The 24011-nt window shown below is 36.0% G+C and overlaps 1 protein-coding gene across 1 annotated transcript in view; it reads left to right on the top strand.

The window, feature by feature from the left end:
- Positions 1 to 1303: 1303 nt before the first annotated feature.
- LOC143714403 (cell adhesion molecule CEACAM5-like) overlaps positions 1304 to 24011 on the top strand; it is a 36384-nt gene continuing 13676 nt past the window's right edge. The window contains exons 1-10 of the mRNA XM_077205517.1: positions 1304 to 1426; positions 1646 to 1960; positions 4751 to 5026; positions 5134 to 5388; positions 6703 to 6817; positions 7140 to 7183; positions 7348 to 7373; positions 7758 to 7880; positions 12686 to 12761; positions 12890 to 13204. Coding sequence (XP_077061632.1) covers positions 1375 to 1426; positions 1646 to 1960; positions 4751 to 5026; positions 5134 to 5388; positions 6703 to 6817; positions 7140 to 7183; positions 7348 to 7373; positions 7758 to 7880; positions 12686 to 12761; positions 12890 to 13204 — 1597 coding nt within the window. The 5' untranslated portion in view covers positions 1304 to 1374. The remainder of the gene's footprint in view (positions 1427 to 1645; positions 1961 to 4750; positions 5027 to 5133; positions 5389 to 6702; positions 6818 to 7139; positions 7184 to 7347; positions 7374 to 7757; positions 7881 to 12685; positions 12762 to 12889; positions 13205 to 24011) is intronic.

Raw genomic sequence — 24011 nt, 5'->3', positions numbered from 1 at the left:
TAAAGGGAAGTTAAAACAGCTGTCTAATGCACTTCCCATTTGCAGATAAAGACCTTTAAAAACAGCTGCTGATAAAAGCAGAAATGTTATGCACAGTCATATTTCCTAGTAGCTGCATTTGTACACTCGTGGAGGAAAAAAAATTCTGTGGCTTTTGCTTGTGACTCACTCTGTGCTGTGCACTTTTCAATTTCTACTTATTTAATGACCCAATCCAGAAAGAGAAAAAATGCAAATAATTGATTTCATAAGTTTAATTATAAAAAATAAATAAAAAAACATTAGGTTACATCTAAATTATCTTTTTCTTTACCTTGGATGTAAATTTGATTGATTTGACATTTTGAACTGCTAATTTATCGGCTTTAATCACTACACATTATTTTATTACACTGTGACCAATCATATTCAAACCTGAACTTCTATCAAATTTGTATCTTTTTGGCAGACAAATCAAATAAGATTTAACTGGAGTGAATTGGCAATGACCAACTTTATAAGAAAATCAAGAGAATAAACAGCAAAAGTACTGTTTAATATATAGACAAATCTGCTCCGTACTGTATGCATAGATCTTATGGATCACATGTAACCTCCTCATGTTGTGGACAGGCAGTGCTGGTGCTTGTGTTATATACAGACTATCAGTATTACTCATTTTGATGTTGATTAGTACTTGTTGGATTTTGACCAGATCAAGGGTTTACATTAGCCAGGGAAAAATATGTAGCCTATATCTAATAGAGAATCCTTGAATACTGTTTGTTTAAATACTGTATATAGCAGAATGCTGTTGTTACCTATCACCATGGGTTGACTTGTAACAGTAGGTTGGCTACAGTATATATATCACACAAAAAAAAACAAAAAAAAATTGTCATTGGTTGTTGCGTTAAATATTACCTAGTTACAATAGTGCTATTTTCTGATTGGCTATTGTGTAGCTAGACGAACAACACCAGGGCAGTGCCATAGAGAGATCTCCATGGCACTGCACCAGGGGAGACGCGCTTGATTCCTGACGGTTCCACAGTGAGAGCGGCGCGGCCAGAGTTTTGGGCGCTGCGGCAATTATATATTACAGATAGTTTTTCAGCGTGAGAAATAAAATGTGTTGCGGGAGAGCGTGACAAAAGACCGAAATGAGTGACTGTCACGCTTAATGCGTGACACTTGAGACTGAGCCCCGTGTTACACTGTAATGATAACTGCTCTTCCACGATTAAAAATCTGTGACATGACTCTTGTTAATATCCAGCTCTAGGTGGCGCAGTGAGTTATTCACTTTATAACAGCCGTTTATCATTAACTGAAAACTGATGTAAATAGTTCAGATGATTTGAGGTGCAGTTCTTGACGGATGAGAGCTCGATCATGATGGTTTATTGTCGTTTATACTGGACGCTGTGGATGTTGTCGTGTTTTGGTGAGACTTTTTAGAAATTAAATAATGCTGTATAACAAGCAATAACAAGTTAGTCAATAACAATAACAAGTTAGTCATATTTTATTTAAATTCAGAAACATCTGTCTCCCAATTCATGAAGATGTTATTTATTTGTTAACACTAAAAATAAATACAGTAGTTGGATTTATGAACGCAGTTAAGTAATTTAATTGCATTATTTTTCTTTTTTTTTCTTAGGACAATATTTATGTCAAGATCTGCAGTTTCCTGAGCCGGCTAATGGAGCAGTGGGAGAAAGCGTGGTGCTCGCCCCTGATAACCCTCCCTCCACATCGGAAAAAGCTCTCTGGTTTTTTGGTTCAGCTACTATAATTATAATAACGCCTGGCGAAACTAAAGTAAACCCCCCATATGAAGACAGAGTCAGCGTGGACACCAACACTTTCGCTCTGGTGCTGCAGAAACTGAGACTGGATGATTCTGGAATATACAAACTCACTGTAACTAGTGGTTTCGAGACATTTACAGGAGAAACTTCACTACAAGTGTTCAGTGAGTGTGTTGCTAAAACTTAGTTCAGTATTTTCTGTAAAATCATATCCTGTAAATCTTTTACATTAAATTAACAGAAAACTACTGACAACCCCTGCTGTCAATATTTTATTGTTAATTTACTGTTCTCCTCCTTTAATCTACTTCACACTATGTTACTGGAATAATACCATGCAAGTTATCACATTTCATTTCGAGAAACCGATTTGAACTATTTGAAATTAAAAACGAATCTACAGTATTAGTCCTGTGAAATTATTTAATTTGAGTCCACTAAACAAAACATTTCTTAATTAGTGTTGGGTGTAATTCAATACTAAGTAATTAATATTATTTATATAATATATAATTACTGTAATTTAATTACTTTTCCCTTGAAAAAGTAAAGTAAGGGATTACTTTTCAGTTACTTCTGATGTAATTGCATTAAATACGGCATAGAACAATTATATATAAAGTCATGCAAAAGAAAGTACACCCTTTTGAATTCAATGTTTTACATATCAGGAAATTCTCTGGTCTTTAGCAGGTCTGAAAATAAGATAAATACAACCTCAGATGAACAACATGTCATGATATTACTCCGTGTCATTATTTATTTAACCAAATTTATTTAACATCGTGATTCTTTTCTTTTTCAGACATTCTTTTGTAGATTTGATGGTGTGCGTGGCATCATTGTCCTGTTGCATGACCTATTTTTGGCCAAGCTTTAGCTGTCGGACAGATGGCCTCTCACCTTTATGAGAATGTCCGGAGCCGGAGTCATTAAGCACGGCATCAGCATCGGCATTCATTTGACATTTTTTTTGTGGTTTTGTCCAGATTTCTCTGCAGTTGTTGTACGTTGTAAAAAACACAGAATATTCGTTCACACCACACTACAGGCATTCGGCATATACCATAGGCTATTATCAGCCAAAATGCAGATTTGTCTAGTGACAACTTCTTATGCAAATAAGATTAGGGGAGGCATTAGAAATGGATTCGATTTATTGATTTATTTTCAATATAACAATTTAAAATGCATTAAAATAATTACATTATATGGATATTAACTTTTGAGTTGAAAATATTATTAATTAAAACTAATTAAAACTTTTTTTTTAAAAAAATGTTTTTTTAGTAAAACCTTTCAGTTGCTAGTTTTTTTTGTTGTTGCTTTTTTGTCTCAGTTTGGGGTGAATTTGCTGGGACGTCCACTCCTGGGAAAATTGGCAACTGCCTTGAATGTTTTACACTTGTCAATAATCTTCCACACTATAGAATGATGGAATTCAGATTTTTGGGAAATGGCCTTGTAACCCTTTCTAGATTGATGGGCAGCAATAATTTCTTCTCTAAGATCATTGCTGATGTCTTTCCTCCTTGGTATTGTTTTAACACACACCTGAATGCTCTAGACCAGCAAACTGCCAAAACTTCTGCTTTTTTAAAGTTGGTCACAAATTGAATTGCTGTTGATCAGTTAAAGGCATTTGATTAGCAGCGCCTGACTACAACACTCTGCGTTTCTATAGAAGCAGTAAGGGTGCACTTAGTTTGTCACACATGGCTTCTCCATTTTGGTCTAGTTTTTGTTAAATATGCCATGACACGTTTTAATATGTCATGTGTTGTTTTTCATCTGAGGTAGTATTTATATCATTTTAAGACCTGCCAAGGACCAGATGATTTTTTATTTTGTCCGGATAACCATAAAATTCAAAAGAGTGTCCTTTCATTTTCATTTTACTGTAAAATAATAGTGGATTTAACATCCAAATTTAGTGTCTAACGATAAAAATGTATGTTTTAAATGTAACGGTCTTCTCCCTTTAAATACTTTTGTCAGTTCAAGAATAATGTATGCAATTTTATATTATTTATTTTAAAGAATTAAAAGAGCAGTTTCATGTCTGTCCTTTTATTGTTTAACTGGTCGAGTTTGATATTTGATTTAGAAAGTGATTAGTAATGCAATGTTTTTTAGAGAGAGTAATTAGTACAGTAAACTTACTACACTGATAATTAGTAATTAGTAGCTAGTAATTAATTACTTTTTTAGAGTAACTTATCCAATACCCTTAACATAAAATAAACTGCAAATTGTCCTGGAAAAGTTTTAAATATAATAAACTTTTACAATAATATTTTATGCTATGCATTTTTATTGTTTTCCTTTTGTACCAGGCCCTGATATTCAGTCTTTTCTATGAAAATCAATTAAACATAAATTGTATGCATTACAGACTGTGACAATCTAAATAGACACTGAAATAAACCATCTCGATATTTAATGGGAATTGATTTATATACATTTAACACAAATTGCTGCTTTCCTTCAGTTGTGGCATCATGTCCATCAAAACAAACAGATTTACCTCTAATAAAATAGTGTTTATCAATGTGGCGCAAATATTCAAACATAAATAAACATTTCTAGGACTTCTGTACAGCCCTGGACACGCAGATTTGAGATATAGGGCCTCCCTGGCCCCTGCAGACAAAGACCCCTGATGGCCCCATTGGCATCTCCATTATATATATACATGACACACATGTTTTTTAAATTATATATATATAATATAATTTGCTAGCCATTTGTTAAATAAGGGCTATAATGGTTGCTTGATTCATCAGACTTTTACTCACATCTATGTGGTTGTTGTAGTCATAATTTGGCAACTTTCTGCCATGCAAAAGCACAAGGTTTTTTTTTTTTTTTTTTTACAAATGTTAATTCGGTCCTAAATGTGAAAGACTAATTTTAGATCCAGTGTATTTATTCTTTCTCTCTTGTTTACACAGGAAAAATATCTAATGTCAGTCTTATTGGTCCAGAAGAACCATTAATAGCAGGCAACTCAACTGCTAACATCACCTCTGAGGGAACTGGCATCATCACCTCTGTGGAGTGGATGAAAGATAACAGTTCTCTGTCTCCTAGCAACCGCACCATCTTCTCACCTGATAGCAGATCAGTGTCCATCAGTCCAGTACAGAGATCAGACAGTGGGGAATATCAGTGTACTTATAGAAACCCTGTCAGCTCTGAGACAGCAAAACTCAGCCTGATCATCAACTGTGAGTTTTAAACATCAAGATTATATGAGCTCCAACCTGATGAAATATAGACATACTTCAGTGCTCAGTTTGTTCCTCTAACAGTGAGTCTCTTGTGTTTGTTCTAGATGGACCAGAAGTTGTTTCTATTGTGGGTCCGGAAGTGGTGGATTTAGGGGTTCGAGTGTCTCTGTCTTGCTCTGCAAATTCTGAACCTTCTGCCTCATTCAGCTGGACGTTTAATGGAACAAACACTAGTGTGACCACAGACACTTTCACCATAGAAGAGACTGACCTCACACACAGTGGAGATTACGAATGCACTGCCTCGAATAACGTCACAAAGAGAAGCGACGCACGAAGACATGCTTTACTAGTTAAAGGTAAGTGTTACAACTAACTCTAAATGTGTTTTCAACTCTTTATAACCAGTGTTTTGACCTTATTTTAACATTTGTTCATTGGAGCTTTCTGTTGTCATCATTTTCTACTGTTTTGTATGTACATCTCTATTGCTCGTAATTGCCTTGTGTTGTCTTAATTTAATTTTTGTGTTTAATTTAATTTTTTTTAAATTGAAGGTACAATATGTAGGATTTTTGCAGTAAAATATCAAAAAACCACTAGGCCAATGTTATATATTTTGTTTAGTTGATTACTTACAATATCCCAAATGTTTCAAACAATTTGTAAATCGTGAGAAAATTGAGATTTTAACCAAGGAAACGGGACGTATGAGCGGGAACGTGAGGAGTCGCCAGTCAATGACGTCATATCCTCGTTACCCTCGGTTTCCGCCAGGTTTGACCTCGTACTGCCATAGTAACCATGGCGACAGACGTTGACAACTGGCCCGTTATGCCTAGCAGGACGCTCACGCTGTTGTTGTTTTGTTCAAACATTTTGGACCATGGCAAGCAGACTTTGAGACAAAAAGAGGACTAAAACGAAGATCAACATCTTTCGAGATGCCGAGAGCTCCACGTCCGCGACTAACTTCGACTTGACAGAGACGCGAGTGTTGCATGTACTTAGACAGGTGAGCAAATGTAAATAAAACAAATGTTATCAATGTTAATCAATGTTATTTAGTTCATTATGATGAAATGTTAGTGTATGATCTGTATGTTATTCTAATGTTGATCTAGGTTAACGTACTTAGTCTCATACAGCCAACACACAATCTAACTAACAACATTCAACACACTCAAATGCCGTTTAGTGTGATAGTGTAACTGTTAGAGCAAGTGAAACAGCGTTGCGTTACCTCAAGTTTGATTCGTCTAATAAACTGACCTGTGTGAGTATTAATTCAGCACTTGCGTGTAGTTCGGTAGAATGAAATGTCCTTATTGTTTAATATCCACGGTACTCGCGTTGCGTGTGGCGCTGGTATACGTCTAGCAATCGCGCCCTGCTTCACACCACAGTCATGTTAAAAACATTAATGTATTCACTCATCCATAAAAGATCCATCAGTTTGACGACAAGATCCATAATTCAGCTTAATGTGGAATATACGTCATCAATATAAGCCTTTGTTATTGTAAGAGGTTAGCGAATAGCGATCCCTGGTGGCGAAAAATCCTGCATATTGTACCTTTAAGGTTTTGATACTGTGTATTTAAAGTGTATAACAATTATTATTGTGTGCAGTATATGGCCTTGGTCTGTTGTTTATTGTATCTTTTCTATAGACGGTAGAGGAGGAGGACTGACAACCGGAGCGATAGTTGGGATTGTCATTGGAGTTTTAGTGGCAGTTGCAGGCATTTGTTTTCTTATTGTCTATTTAACAAAAACCAAGAAAATGTAAGTAATCTGGCACCTACTGGTGTAATTTGTAATCACAGCTTTAATTTAACATATTATATAGGTTATTACTATTAATAATGTGTTTACAAATCACAACATGTATCGGCTTCCAACAGGTCTAAAATCTATATGACCTTTAAAGATCTCAGTGATTTTAAAAAATAATTTTCGTGAAAATTGTCCAATAAATACAGTAAATTTCCAAACATTACCATCTTTTTGCGATCTTTCCTTTAAAATTAAACTATTATGTACTGCATTTTTGAGAGACAGAAATGTGGTAAAGATTTTTAAGAAATTATTTGTCTTTACTTTACAGCCCAATGTTATTAAACAAAGAACAAAAAGAAACATCAAGTGGAGGTATGTTTCTTCGTAATACCAACATGAAGAACGAGTATGGTTTGATTAAAACAACACTGATACTGATCATCCCATAATTGATTTCAGATGATCTATTCATATTACAAATGATTCAGTACATGTTTCTGTCAGTATCAAACGTATTGAATGTTTCTTTCTTTAAGGAGCAGCACAAAGCAGACAAGAGCCCGTGAGTGACTTTCAGTTTTTTTCTTCTCATCACAACCATTCTTTTCATCATAGGACCCAATTTAAAACTGTAAATCTGATGTCAAATGACACATTACAAACACTTACAGGAAAGGTGTTTTATCTCAGTAATTAAAAAGTTTATGGCTTTTTTAGCTGGAGGGATGAGTGCATTTTTACTGTTAGCTCAAACAGACTTTTCTTTCACATATTACTGCACAAAAACATCCTGAGGATTGCAATTAAACTATGGATGTTATTAACAAAAATGCAATCATGATAAGCATTACCACTGTTTCATGATTTAAATATCAGCAACATTAACTTTTTATCACAATTTTACCTCAAGAGACATCATCATTGTGACTGATGTTGTAATTTTTAGGACTCAAACTATGAAGAAGTCATTGATATCCAGAAGACAAGAACAGATGGACCAGTTCCGGTGAAGAGGAGTGAATCTACTATATATGAGAATTACAGTTATGAAGAAAATGTGTATGAAAATTAGGGATGCACCGATCCGATACTCAGGATCGGTATCGGCTCCGATACTGCCATTTTTGCCGGATCGGGTATTGGTCAGACGAGGCCGATCCAAATCCAATATTGTGCGTGTACTGTGTTGTTGTTAAGCCCCACAAAAGGCAAAAACACATTATAAAGCACCTTAAAGTTTTCGTGCACTATATTATAAGGGTTCTGAAGCCATTATATAGTATAATGTGACGTGAGATAGAAATGAACATTTAAGTAATTAAATTCAAGATCACGTAAACTTTTCCCTCCGCTGCGGCTGTCACTCATTCTTCTGTCAAACAACGCGTCGCGTTCGGTAACGACAGTAAAAACGATGAAACTCTCTCCAAGATGATTCAATGTTACTATTATTATACTTGATCTGTAAAGGTCTATGGTTTCGCATAAAACAACTTTATCTTGCTGGACTTTATTGCTGTAGGCTACCTGAATCATGTTCCTTTCTACCGGATGTCTGTTTGATCACAACACTAGAGTAGAGTCAGAGCACTATAATTGTTCTTCACGTGCACAGTAACTGAAATTTAAAACTGTTAAAAGAAAAGGCTCAATAAACTATTGCATAGATATATACGGTATAATACACTACGCATCAATATGTCTTTCCTTTGTGCTTTGAACTTTTCAATGCGGACTCTGCACGCTGTGACACTGTATTGGAGCCTTTCATATCATAATACGGTGACGAAATGAAAGATTATTAATAGCCTTTCTTGTTCTGTTCTATCTATCTATCATTTGTTGCTGCTTCATTAAACAGCTGTGCTATACATTTAAAACATGTCTCAATTTTATAGTAGCCTATAGCTATATATATTTTTTTTTTGATTTTTGTTATCTTGTTTTTCATGAATGCATTTTACAACAATACAAAGAGCAATGTGTAATGTTTTACCAGATAGTGTTACACTTATTGTCTCTGATTTGTTCCCCACTAAAAAATTTTTTCACTAAATTTTCAGATTTTATAGAATTATTGTGCACTCATGATTTTTCTAGACTAGATTTTACTGCTGAATTATCCACTAATTTAGTTTATAATAGCATTTTTGTCATAGATTATGATCATATATTTTTTTGGTTTGTTGTTTCTCTTTATAATGAAGTTGTCTGTATTAAGTAGATTGTGTTTAACACACAAAAGAGTGATTATCAGTTCAACACACAGAGAGTTATATAAATTCTACTTGATTTAAAAAAAAAAAACTGCGCCGGTATCGGTCGATACTCAGAATTTTTGGGATTCTGAAAAAAATGGTATCAGTGCATTCCTAATGAAAATGTAAAGCATTGAGTTTCAAACAGACCTAGGGCTCCTTCACCTCAGGTGAGCGGGTTAATAATATTTAAGTCCAGTCTGTCCTGTTGTACAGCATTATACTGTATGTGTGCTTTGGCTGCATCATAAAACAAGTTCCCTGTATTCTGCCCTGTAGTCCTGCAGTAAAGTTACATTTTTTGATTTTGGTAAAATCATTTGGTTGGATTCTTTTATCATATTGTGTAACCTCTTTATTCGGGTATCAAACCCTCCTGTGCACAGGTGAGGAAATGAAGACTGAAACATCTGCTTTATTTCTTTCTTTTATTCAAAATGCAGTCCTACATTAAATATGCAAACAGAATTTAGTAGAACAGATTTAACAGCTGTTCTTTACATAGTCCTACATGCTTCCCATCTTGTCTGTTTATATTTATTTATAATTAATAAATTACTCTGGCTGATCACATTTACCAAACAGTTTATCAGAAATCATCAGATACATCCTCATTCTTTCTTGTTTGGAATGGGAAAATACAAGAACTGTGATAGTGGGTAATAAAGTCAGAGGTTTCATTGTTGAGTAGATTCACCTTTAGACCCGAGCACAAAATCATACAGGGAAAGAAATGAGGAAGTGACATGGTCGTAAATAGGGAGTTTTGGTAAAGAAATGTGTTGCTCATTATCTTTTTCAAAGGATGCAATATAAATACTGTCCTGTTATTTATTTATTTATTTATTTGTTCGAAATAAAGAGTTTGTCTTGTTCATGCCACCTTCTAGTTCTAGTTTTCAGCTCTTTTGAATATTTATAAGGCCGCATATACAGTACTGTATATTTTTTTCTTCATGATGTGATAACACTGACATGCAAATGATAAGAATATATCAAAGCAGATAACAGTGAGTTAAACTTTATCTAGTTGGTTTTATTTTCATGAGGATGAGTGATTTTCATCATGGATGAATTCTGAATAAACTGCAGGTACCAAAAACTGTCAAATGTCCACTTTTACCACTTCAACACTGTGTGTGTTTAAAACAATGTAATACATTTGTTGAAGTGATATAAATAAGTACTGCATGAAGTTTTCCACTTCAAATATATAATATAAGGCTAAGATAATTTAACAATACAAGATTAAAGTCGTAATATTTTGAGGATAAATGTAAAATTACAAGAATTAATTCATAGCACGACAATAACATCAATATGAGAATAAAATTGTAATTTTTGAGAATAAAGTCAAAAGGATGTGGTGTACCAAAGAAACATGTTCTGAGTTGTTTACTGTCACGATCACCAGCTGGAGTGCCCTTGATAGCCACCAGAGGGCACCAGCCCAGATTATTGTCATTCCCTCACAAACTACATTTCCCAGAACTCACTGCCCAGTCTTATCATCCCTGACTGTATTCAGCCATGTCTCATTATCTCAGTACACCTTGTTAACTCTGTCTATATAAACCCGGAATACCCAGTCACTCTTGTGAAGTCTTGTAAGTGTCAGCGCTGCATTTCTGAGTGTTCTGTCTTTGGTTTCTCATGTTCATGGTTTTTGAGGCCTCTGCCCTGAGCTGTGTTATGGTTTGGACTGTTTGCCTGTGTTTTGACCTTTGCCTGTTTTTTGCATTACCCTTTAATAAACTACTGCATTTGGATTATCAACCTTTGCATCTCAGTTGACATGTTATGTTTAGGCTACTCACTGATCCATATTTATATATTAATAAAAAAAGGGGGGAATATTTGAGTATTGAGTACACAAGTATTTGAGGTTAGGCTCAGTATGAATATAATGCAAAAACTCTCACACTGTTTGAGGCTTTGCACATATTCACTGCAAATACATTGTGTATGTAGTTATTTAACCTTATGTTTACATATTGATTCATATTCACGTTTGCTATTAATGTGTTTGCATGATTTTTTTTAATGATATTTTAAATTAAAAAAAATTAAAATAAAAGTTTTATTTTCATGATGTTTTAAAATTTTTTTTTTTCAAATATATCATCTGAAATGTGCAGTTTAGTATATACTATATTTTGGATATATTGCTTGCACTAGTTTGGTTATAACTTCGTCTAGTTTATTCTGCATGAAAATAAATTCATGAGACTTTCTGAATTAGACTAAGCTGCTGAACCTATGCATTTATGATCTGAAAGTATCTTTAACCTTACAGTAACAGTTATTTAAATGAAATTTACATTTTGTTAAATTTTATTAATTTGTAAAATGTAATGTTTAACATCATTTTGATTTTAATTTATTGTAAGCTTGATACAGGTCAATAGTATTGACTCAATACTGGTACTGTATCTCACAATTTTCACTTTATTCTCAAAATAATGCAACTTTTTTTTACCTTGTAATTCTTGTAATGAAAGAATGAGCAAACCTATGAAGGAACACTTTTTATGAGTGTTTGAAAATGGGACATTGTGTAAGTGCTAGAATGCACTTTGATGTTTGGGGTGAATTGGCCTTCACTTTTCTCCAAAACTATTCAGTAAAATGACTTGAAAATAAAGACAGTAATAGTCACGGTCCCTCTGAATTGTAATCAATTGAAAGAATAAGCAAACCTATGACGGAAAAAGATTTTTATGGGTGTTTGAAAATGGGACATGGTGTAAGTGCTAGAATGCACTTTGATGTTTGGGGGGAATTGGCCTTTCCTTTTATATACCTGTATAATATATTAAAAAACATTAAAATTAACAATAAAAATGTAAAAAAATGAATGATGTATGGTATTTACATAAATAAATGATGTAATAATTAATGTATATCAGATATAGGCCTACAAACATTAAAATAATAAAAAAAAAAAAATTAAAGTCATGTTTTTTTTAAATCAAGAAATTTTATTATTTGAGATAAAGTCTGAGGTAAAAAACGCCCCCTCATTAGCATACGGACAAAGAAATGTATAAATAAATAAATGTGTAAATAAATAAATGTATAAATAAATAAATGTGAAAATAAATAAATGTAGACATAAAAACATATATACATTAATGAATGTGGAAATAAATAAAAGTGGAAATAAATAAATGAATAAATGTATAAATAAATAAATGTGTGAAAAATACAATTATACATAAATACGGAAATAAAAGTATAAATACTCATTTATTTGTACTTTTTTACATTTCTTTGTATATTTATTTATGTATTTTTGCTTTTTTACATTTATTCGTATATTTATTTATGTATTTATTTATTTTTAATTAAGTCAGCTTTGGCATTCCATACTTAACAACATTACCACACCCAATGTTGAAAGACTGAATCAGTAATACATAAAATGTCTTTGAGTTGAATAAATCTGGTTAATTAAGAGATTAAGCGATTGCAGTGATAATTTCCATGATCAAATCTAAGCCTTGACTCTTGTTAATATCCAGCGCTAGGTGGCGCAGTGAGTTATTCACTTTATAACAGCCGTTTATCATTAACTGGAAACTGATGTGAGTAGTTCAGATGATTTGAGGTGCAGTTCTTGACGGATGAGAGCTCGATCATGATGGTTTATTGTCGTTTATACTGGACGCTGTGGATGTTGTCGTGTTTTGGTGAGACTTTTTAGAAATGTATCTGTGTTGAATTTCCGTTTAAAAATAACAACACTGGTTGTAGTTAATTATTCAACTGCAGAAAAATGTAAGTCTCCTTTTAGTGAAATACTTTTTTTCCTACCTAGGACAATATTTATGTCAAGATCTGCAGTTTCCTGAGCCGGCTAATGGAGCAGTGGGAGAAAGCGTGGTGCTCGCCCCTGATAACCCTCCCTCCACATCGGATATAACTCTCTGGTTTTTTGGTTCAGCTACTATAATTATAATAACGCCTGGCGAAACTACAGTAAACCCCGCATATGAAGACAGAGTCAATTTTGACATCAACACTTTCGCTCTGGTGCTGCAGAAACTGACACTGAATGATTCTGGAATATACAAACTCACTGTAACTAGTGGTTTCCAGACACTTACTGGAGAAACTTCACTAAAAGTTTTCGGTGAGTGTGTTGTTGGTAAAACTTGGTTCATCGTTTGATTATAAATTAAAAGAGTTCGATAAGGAGATGATTAATGAGGTGTTAAATGTGAAAGATTTAAACAGAAATATATTTAATAGAGAGTAAACCATGGATTTTTGAAAATGGCATTAGAACAGTTTAAATATCTAACAGATGAGAAATTGGAAATAATAATATTTCATTTATGCACAGGCCTGGTTTTTTCTTCTTCTTTGCAGTGAACCGGATGCAGAGTGTTAGACTGTTAACCAGACATCCAGCGATGGGTGTTTGGCCCATAATAAAGTGCCCTCGTTCCACTTTGAATACTATGTACTAACATTTAAATTAAACAATTGATACAACGCATTGTGTGCACATATACATATTTTTACATTGTACTTTATTAAAAAAAAACATTTTTCCATGTAATTACAGCTTCAATTAATATCTGTAATTACGTCTATACCATCCTTAAACCTAACTAGACCATCAAACCTCTCCATAACCTTATCCATGCCCCACCTAAATATCAGCACAAGTGTTACAATACAGCAACAATGAACACATGAAATCATTTTTATTTTAATGTAAGTACATAGTAGTTAAATACACTATAAAGTGGCATATTTGAGTGAGATGTTAAAAACTTACTGACAAGGCAAGGCAAGTTTATTTATATAGCAAATTTCATACACAATGGTAATTCAAAGTGCTTTACATAGAAGAAATTAAAATAATCAAAAGAAATCAGAATAATTAGAACAGTTTAGAATAAAAGATAAAATACAGAAATAATCAAAAGAAATCAGAATAATTAAAACATAAAATAAAATACAGTACAAACAGTCGGACGAACAGTGGTACAGTGCTCATTCAGTAAATGCACAGCTAAACAGAAGTGTTTTGAGTCTGGATTTGAATGTGACTACTGTAGGAGCACATCTGATCTCTTCTGGGAGCTGGTTCCAGCTGCGGCTGGCATAATAGCTAAAAGCAGACTCGCCATGATTAGAGTGAACCCTTGGTATTTCTGGCCGATGTGATCCTAATGATCTGAGTGATCTGTTGGGTTTATATTCAGTGAGCATATCTGCAATGTATTGAGGTCCTAGGCCATTGAATGATTTATATACCAGTAATAATACTTTAAAATCAATCCTAAATGTAACTGGCAGCCAGTGTAAAGACCTGAGGACTGGTGTTGTGTGTTCATATTTTCTGGTTCTGCTCAGAATCCTAGCAGCAGCGTTCTGTATGAGCTGCAACTGTCTTATGGTCTTTTTGGGAAGGCCAGTGAGAAGTCCATTACAATAATCCACCCTACTGGTGATGAAAGCATGCACAAGTTTCTCTAAGTCTTGACTGGAAACAAAGCATCTAATTTTTGCAATATTTTTCAGGTGATAGTATGCTGATTTAGTTATTGCTTTGACATGACTACTGAAACTAAGGTCTGACTCTAGAGACACACCAAGATTCCTGACTTGATTTTAAGTTGTTTGACCCCTAGACTGAAGGTATGCGTTCACCTTGAGAACTTCATCTTTGTTTCCAAACGCAATGACTTCAGTTTTGTCTTTGTTTAACTGAAGAAAGTTTTGGCACATCCAATTGTTTACTTCATCAATGCATTGGAACAGAGAGTTAATGGGGCTGTAATCGTTAGGCGATAGGGCTAAGTAGAGCTGTGTATCGTCTGCATAGCTGTGGAAAGCGATTTGGTTATTTCTCATTATTTGGCTCATTGGGAGCATACAGGTTGAATAGGAGTGGCGCAAGAATTGAGCCTTGAGGGACTCCGCATTTCATGGGTGTCCACTCAGACTTATGATCTCCAATACTCACATAATAACCTCTCCCTACCAAGTATGACCTGAACCATTTAAGGGCTATCCCAGAAAGCCCCACCCAGTTTTCCAGCCTGTCAAGAAGTATGTTGTGATCGACAGTGTCAAATGCAGCACTGAGGTCGAGTTGTATCAGCACTTATAATTTGCTTGTATCAGTATTTAAGCGAATATCGTTTATTATCTTTATGAGCGCTGTCTCTGTGCTGTGATGCAGTCGGAAACCAGATTGAAAATTGTCAAAGTTAGTGATGCACCGAAATGAAAATTCTGGGCCGAAACCGAACATTTATTTTATATATAAAATATATATATATATATACAGTACAAAACCTAAAATATTTTTAACAATAAATATAAATAATAATACCAAATAATATTATTCTTCAAGTTTTATGTTCCATCAAATAAAATAGTTTTTTAATAGTTGTGCAAAAAGATCAACAATTATCTGAATAACTGCACACAAAATCACAGAATGGCAGAGGGCCTCTATTCTGCTGCTGCATGTAAACAATTTTACTTACATTTTAAAGTGCTTCGCAAAACAATATAAAACAACAGTGCAAAAACAGCACTAGAACTTAATCCAAACTCAAACTGTAAACAACATGTAAGCCTATGTAGCCTTAGGAAACACAGTTGTGTAGTGCTATGCAAATTTTAATGTAACTGCTATAGAGATCGCTAAGACATGTGACCAACTGGGCGGCAACGTCATTAGAACGCAAAGAATTATGGGTATGTTTGGCCCGTTTACATGGGCTGGCATAGCAGGCTAGTGTTCTGGCCTATTTTTTTACGTTCTATGGTTCTGGCATGAAAAAAAAAATAGCGTGAAAAACAGAATATAATCCTACAAAATGCAGCGGGCTAAAGAAAACATTGTCGGACCATACCAGAAAACTGTCGTCCGTTCAAAAGTATGCTAATGTTTTAAGCACCACACTCCTCGCTCTCTCTCATCTATCTGCATGCAGTCAGAATTCATGTCAAGATTGCAATGCATGCTGGAGTGTGTGTGTGTGTGTGTGTGTGTGTGAGAGAGAGAGAGAGAGAGAGAGAGAGAGAGAGAGAGAGAGAGAGAGAGAGAGAGAGAGAGAGAGAGAGAGAGAGAGAGAGAGAGAGAGAGAGATACGCGATCGAACTGTGTGTGTGTGTGTGTGTGAGAGAGAGAGAGAGAGACGCGATCGAACTGTGTGTGTGTGTGTGTGAGAGAGAGAGAGAGAGAGAGAGAGAGACGCGATCGAACAGTGGAAACATAAAAACATACTCCGTTATTTTGTTCATAGAGGTTATCATTAAAACTGCAAAGTGTTTACTTATATCTGTGTAGCTTACACTCGCAATAAAACACAACATTGCGCTTTTGTCACACAACTCAAGCTGTAACCTACAACTGTCACCCAACCAAACACATACAGTTTTAAAAGCAACATATTTATCCAACCCCATTTCAAAAAAGTTTGTCATCTTTTGGACATTAATCATATTGCATTGGTTTTCATTTCTTTTGTTCAGAGCAGTTACATATTCTACATTGATTAAAAAAGAAAATCAAATGTGTTTTTAATGGTAGTATTATTTTATACGAAAATCAATTATTTACCATTCAGATGAGAATAAAGTTAGGGTTCATTAAAATTAAGGAAAACAAATATATTGATTCGTTCTTAAAGGATAATTCAGGTATTTAGCATTTTGAGTCTATTTTCTAGTTAGTTTTGGATGAACTAAGTTAGAGTGGTGGGTATAATGTTGACGATGGGTCCTGTCTCGACTTTTTGAATCTTTTAGAATCGCCTCTGACCGCTTCAGAGTGGCTGCATACGAGCATACACAAACATGTCCTTAAAACAACCCTTAACGTTCGTTTTCAAAACTGTGCAAGAAGGACTATTGCGGTTTATAACACAGCAGGTAGACGGCATCTTGAACACTGCGTTCTTCCCTCCATGCAATCAAGTCTGGCGCCTTCTGTTTGTGCCGCGGATTCCCAAAATGCTTTGCGTTCACCACTGGTAAAACGTCACGATGACGTCACATTAGCAATCTCTATACACACAGAAAATTGGACTGGGGGTCTTACATGCGCTTCATGTGGCACACTAGCACACACACGTACGCTCTCTCCCTGTCTGGCGTGCGCGCGCTACACGGTTTGGAGCACGAGCTCTTGCTCGCTCGCTCGCTCTTCCGGAAGATTTGAACTAATTTGCGGGCATCAGGGAGCCGCTATCAGTATGCGGGAGACATCCCTATTTTTGATAGGCAGACGTGTGATACCAGCTTGACCGTGAGTGAAATCTAAGCGCTTGCGCACGGATGGGAGGGGCGGGTGACATTCATTTTCGGTTTACGTTTTCGGCTGTTTTTTTTTATTTCGGCCAGAAACCGATAATGACATTAATGGCCGAAATTTCGGTGCACCCCTAGTCAAAGTATCCATTTGAGCTTAAGAATTTGTTCACCTGATTGAAGACAACTTTTTCAATGATCTTGCCTATGAAAGGAAGATTTGAGATCGGTCTATAGTTGTTTAATATGGTCTTATCCAGATTGCTCTTTTTCAGGAGGGGCTTGACAACTGCAGTTTTCAGGGAGTTCGGAAAACTCCCAGAGAGAAGTGAGGCATTTACCACTTCTAGGATATCTGCTTCTAAACAGTTAAACACACTTTTGAAGAAATATGTGGGAAGTGTGTCAAGGGCGCAGGTTGATGTTTTATGGTGCTGTACGGTTTCCTCCAAAATTTTGCCATCAATTTCTTTGAAATCAGACATGGTGACTACTTTCTCAGGCTGTTGTCTGATATGTCTGACCCCAGCGCAACTCAAGGATGAGCTGATCACCTTTCTGATATTATTGATTTTCTCAGAGAAGAAAGAAGCAAACTCACTGCACTTGCTCTCTGAGAACATTTCAGTGGGAATCTGGCTTGGGGAGTTTGTCAGTCTCTCTACAGTAGCAAAAAGAGTGCGTGTGTTGTTTATATTGCTGTTTATAATATTCGAGAAGAAAGTCTGTCTAGCTTTGCCTAATTCCTTATTGAAAGCATGGACTACAAGTTGTGTCTTCCGCCACATGCTCTCTGCTTTTCTGAATTGTCTTTTCATATTTTGAAAAGTATACCCTTCCCCCTACGTCTTTTCAGCGGTTATATTTTCCTGAAATATAAAGCAGAAATCTCACACTCCTTACCTTCTGCATTTTATAATAATTTCCTTTTCCTCTGTCGAGCGATCATGAGAGTAATCACTCGACAGAGGAAAAGGAAATTATTATAAAATGCAGAAGGTAAGGAGTGTGAGATTTCTGCTTTTTGTTACATAAACAATAAACTTTGATAACGAAAAATCTGTATCAGTTTATTATAATACTGTAATCTTTTAAAATGTAATGCATACATTTGAATGTTTAATGATTTTTAAAAGATAGAAAGATGATAATAGACAGATAGATAGATAGATAGATAGATAGATAGAATATGATTCAAATGTAAATAGATTGATTGTATATAATTCAAATGTAAAATGCTTAAAATTACAGATTAAAATTACTGTCCAAAATCCATGAAAATCCTGAAATTTGGCAATGCAGACTGATCTCATGAAATGGCGTATGTATGACACGCCAATTCGTATTTCCATTTTTGGCGTGCTATCAACACGCATAACCGCTTTTCAGCGTGTTTATCAACGCCTTTGACTTAACGTTATATTAATGTATTATGTATATATAAATATATGACCTACCCCAACCCCGTCCCTAAACCTACCCGTCCCTGGGGTTAATACCATTTATGAGTGTTCTCCTACCATCCTAGGAAAAGAAATATCGCTCCACAGATGTAGATATACATTTTGCTTCGTTTCGCTCGGACATTTAACGGCGTACACATACACGCGGAATCACTCGGACATTTAATGGCGTAGACATACACGCAAAAGATTTCGGCGTGGACATACACGCGGATAACTGAAAATGCGTATAGATAACACGCCACTTGACTTGAAAGTGGCGTGTATGTTTACGCAAAGTCATGATGTCATGTTGGGCAATGATAATTAATATATTACAGGTATTCGTGCTGCAACCCAGAAAGCCTTTGCTAGCCTTGGTCCATTAAAACCACTATTCATCAGCATGCATTGATTAATCCCATGGCATGTAGCAAAAAAAAAAAGGTGCGACCAAATCATATGCTGGTGCGACCAACTGTTGGTAGCACCAGTGCAACCAGTGGAAAAGTTAGTCTGGAGCCGTGATACACTGCAGAAGGATGACGGAGGGAGAAGTAGATATTGTCCTTTAGCACTCTTGAACCAAGTTTGTTTGGGTGCTGGCCATTCTGTTGAAACAGTTGCCTCTGACTCCATAAAATATTGAAGTTATCAATGAAGTTCACTCCTTTTATATTGCAGGTTTTTTGCAGCCATGTATTAAGCCCAAGCAACCGTGAAAACCTGTTTGTTCCTCTTGCTGGGAGTGGTCCACTGATGAATGTTTGAACTTTCAGTCTTTTAAGTGTTTCAAAAAATTCATTTAAATCCTTCTTAAGGAGTTCTGACTGCTCTTTATGAATATCATTCTTCCCCACATGAATGATGAGTCGTTTTGCAGTCTTATGTTTCATAAGAATGTTCTGAAGTTCCCTGTTTACATCAGAAGTTGTTGCTTGTGGAAGGCAGCACGTAGTTGTATCCCTGCTACTTATGTTTCTGATTATGGAGTCGCCCACTATCAGAGTCCTGGGCTCGGCTGCAGTCTGAGCTGAGTGCCGCTGTCTAGGGATGGGCGATATGGCCTAAAAAATTTATCACGATAATTTCAGGTATTTATTGCGATAACGATACAAATGACGATAAATTATTTTCTTCTGTAAAATATCAGATTATGTTATGTTTAAGTTGTTCCAGTGACTGTGCTGAAAAAAATCACACAACAACAATTACACAATAATAATTCAAATCAATTACAAGTTTAAAATGTAAACACAGATTCTTATTTATTTATACTCTCATGGTGCCAAAATCGTGCAAACAGCAAAAGTAACAATCACCAACCATGTCTTCAGTTGTGTTTCAAAATTACAACAGAGCACAACTGCAAATAAATCCTGATAAAGTAACAAACATGTTAAAGTAACCTGATAAAGTAAAGAAGTTCCGTGTGAAACAGTCAATGACACACTCTTAGAATGTAAACATAATATGTAAGTGGAACATGCTACCACCAATTAGGTAGTTCAATTTTCAACACTCTTGTCCCATGGAACAAATTGTAAAAATAGTGCAAATCAAAAAGTAACGATCCCAGCTATGTCTTTAGATAGTTTACAAAATAGTGCAAAACAAGATGATAAATTAAAAAACAAATCAATAAATTACATTTAAATAAAAGTTTAATTAAACTGTAAACACTGATATACTCTTGCAAAATGTAGAAATGAGGCTGACATGAATATGTCTGGTAGTGTAAGTTGTATAACACACTTACTAGTGTGATTCAGTAGCTTTCAAAAAAAGAACGGCTTACACGTTAAGATTTTTAGTCAAGAAGACCAACATATTCACTGTAGCTGGTTTCAGAAGAGACCTTTGGCATGTCACTACATTTCCAGCAGCGCTGAAAACCCTCTCTGAGGGTGTACTAGTGGCGGGGATGCACAAGTACTTTTTCACCAAACGACTGATGTTAGGGAAATTCACCTCATGTACCTTCCACCACGTAAGGGGATTGTTTTCACCATCTGCAAGTGGCCCATGCAGGTAGTTGTTTAATTCAGCCTCAATTTTCTCTGTTTCAGAAAGGGTGGTCATCTCAGCAGCAGCTGGTTTCTTGAAAAAACTTCCAAGACTCTTCTTCTGCCTTTTAGATGCACTCTGAGCTTCTTTTGTTGATTCAGATGACGTTTCAGGGGTAGAAGAGCCAGCGTCACTTGTCATGACAGAAAGGGATTCCACCTCTCTTACTACTCTGGCTTTGATGACCAGGATCTCTTTTTGACTCATATACTGAGTGCGGAAGCGTGGATCAAGAATTGTTGCCATGTTGATCAGTTCCTGAACGTCTTGGTCACCATATTTGGTGTTCATGTAGTCCAATATTACATTTTTTATTGTCCTGGTGAGATCGGTGTCTTCATCTTTCCCCTGCAGCAGCTCACTATTGAATAGGTGAAGAGTAGGCTTCAAGCATGACACTGTGACATAGTTTTCAGAAGAGAGGGCATCTGTAAAATCAAGAAGAGGCCCAAGTGCTTTACTGACAGAGTCTAGGACATCAATATCCTGCCAAGTAGGCACCAGATGCCTGGTTGACCTGTCAGCAGCCAGGACTTGCGTAATGGCCTTCTCTTGCTCAAGTATGCGCTCAATCATCTTCTGCCTTGATCCCCATCGTGTTGCCGATTCAGTCACAAGTTTGTGTGGCGGAAGGCCAAGTTCTACTTGAGCATCTTTGAGTGTTCGCTGCTTTTTCCAGCTGTGCGAAAAAACACTAACAATCTTCTTACAGACTCTCACAGCTCTGTCAATCCTGGTATCCCTCATGCTTCTCTCTGCAAAGCAACAACAAAACTATTTGTTTATTTTTATGTATTTATTTATGTTTATTTTGCACAAAAAAAGTTAAAAGAAAAAAGTTAAAGTTCAGTTAAATTTAAAATCGATGAAACAAAATAAAATTTAAATGAACATTTAATATTAAAGGCACATAATATAAACATTAGCTAATGTAATGAATTACTGTTCAAAATACTGCATAGTCACATTACTAATGCAGAAACAAATACAGTTAATATTAAGCTCATGTTTGCTCAGTGTGCATGGATTAAATATACTGACACTAAGAGAGAAAGAGTAAACTTACCAATAGCAATGTGTAGACAATGGCCAAAGCAAGACAGTCTTGTCCACATGTTTAGTGAGACTGCTTTTACTATATTGGCCCCGCTGTCCGTTGTTAGGCACACCTGTTTCTCCTCATCTAAATTCCATTCTTGAAGAAACTGCTTCAAGCCACTCGCGATGTTTTCACCCGTGTGGTCATCTGGGAAAAAACTTGTCTGGATGCAACAGCTGTTCAAACTCCAGTCACTCGTTATGTAGTGGACCGTAAGGCTAATGTATGGCTCAGTCGTTCTGCTACTCCACATGTCTGCAGTTGAAGCATAAAAATCCGCCGTAGACAGTGATGTTTGTACCCTACCGCGGCACTCTTCATACATCGCTGGCAGGGCTGTTTTGGAAAAGTGCTTCCTTGAGGGCATGTTATATCTTGGGTCCAGTTTATGGATCATTCGCTTGAATCCTTCTTTTTCGACAGTTTGGAATGGCAACATGTCTTTTGTCAAACAAAACGCCACTGCTTCCGTCAATTCGTTCCATCGTTTACTTTGCTTATCATAAGGGACGCAATTAGCAAATGCGCTGGCAATTTTCGTCTGGGTGGGAATTTTCTTACCCCTAGGTCCACTTGTAGTTTTCGCCTCCGTTGCCTCGCGTATCTTCAGACATTCTTCATACTCTGGTTTGTGTTTGTGTTTCAGATGGTGGAACAAATTGGACGTGTTTCCACTCTTTGTAACCACCGTGTTTCTGCAAACTTTGCATATTACGGTAGTTTGCTCCTCATCTGATTTTCTGTAACCAAACCAGTTCCAAACTGTGGAGGTAGCTCCTCGCTTAACAACAAGCACCTCCTCAGCCTCACGTCCGCCTTCCGCCATGCTTGTTTTCACTCCGCACGTGAACAATGAATCGGGCGCGCAGCCGCGCACAAAACTACGTCATCAACTAGACTTATCGTTATTATCGTGAGGAGACAAATTTTTATCGTGAGGAGAATTTTCAACGATATATCGCAAACGATAAGATATCGCCCATCCCTACCGCTGTCTTTTCGACCTTGAGCCCCAGTTAGCATCAGTGTTAGCTACAGGCTGATTCAGTCTGTGTTCATTCATCAAATTTGGGGATTCCTCATTCATTAATACTTCAAATCTGTTCTCAAGATATAGGCGGTGGTAGGAGACCAGTGTTTGCAATCCTTGGCAGAGCCGTATCTGGGGTAGAGAATGCTACTGCGGCAATATGTGATGCTCGTGACAATCTGATGTCTCGAGTGCCTTTGGGTCTCGCTCCCTGTTTGTGCCATAGATTTGTAAATCGATCAGCTTGTTTCTCTACACTCAGTATAGCCTGTCGAGGAGCACTAGATTCATGGGACTCACCGGCTTTATGCTGAGGGCGTCCATGACGAAGCTCTGTTGTGTGTTCCGTCTGGTTTGGTGGTCCCGCAATTAACTTTGTTTCAAGAACTGCAATCCTTGGTAAAAGTCTGTGGCAGTTAGAGCAGCAAGTAGATTCCAGAGGAGGCATTTTCTTATCCTTATGAATGTCCTGATGGCAGTTGTGTTTTCTCTTCCCCGGAATGTAAGCTTTCAGTGGGAGGCTGGTCGAATAAAAGAATTCTGCTTTTTTTTTTTTTTTTTTTGTAATCCAAGCATTTGAGCACTGTGCTGATTTGCTGAAGTTAAAATTAGGTGATAAAAGGAGATAGAATACAAAAATATAAAAGCGATAGAGCAAAGCGCGGAGCAGTAAGCAAGTGCGCCCGAACAGTAGCTGAGCAGGAAGTTATGAGGGAGAAGGGAGAAACACCCAACAATCAACATTTAGCATACAGAATTCGATGTTATTGTTAATATAAACAAATATTTAAAAACTAAACAACTATTAACATAACTAAACAAGTAAAAGTGACTAAACAAAAGTAAGCTGTAAATAATTATATTGATTCTACATTACAGAGTGCTGCTACGTCACAGTTATTTGTAGTCATAAACAACAAGTTTTTAGTAATACTTCATAATAGTACTAGGTAGGAGTGCACTTTTAACTGTAAATTGTAATAATAATAATTTCCAATGATTCTGCATGAGGAGTGTTGAC

This window comes from Siphateles boraxobius, unplaced genomic scaffold, assembly GCF_051911475.1.
Source record: "Siphateles boraxobius isolate OS27281-9 unplaced genomic scaffold, OSU_SipBor_1 12, whole genome shotgun sequence".
In the NCBI taxonomy this organism is placed as follows: domain Eukaryota; kingdom Metazoa; phylum Chordata; class Actinopteri; order Cypriniformes; family Leuciscidae; genus Siphateles; species Siphateles boraxobius.
The sequence above is the reverse complement of the archived record's forward strand: the minus strand, read 5'-3'. Positions and strand labels throughout refer to the sequence as shown.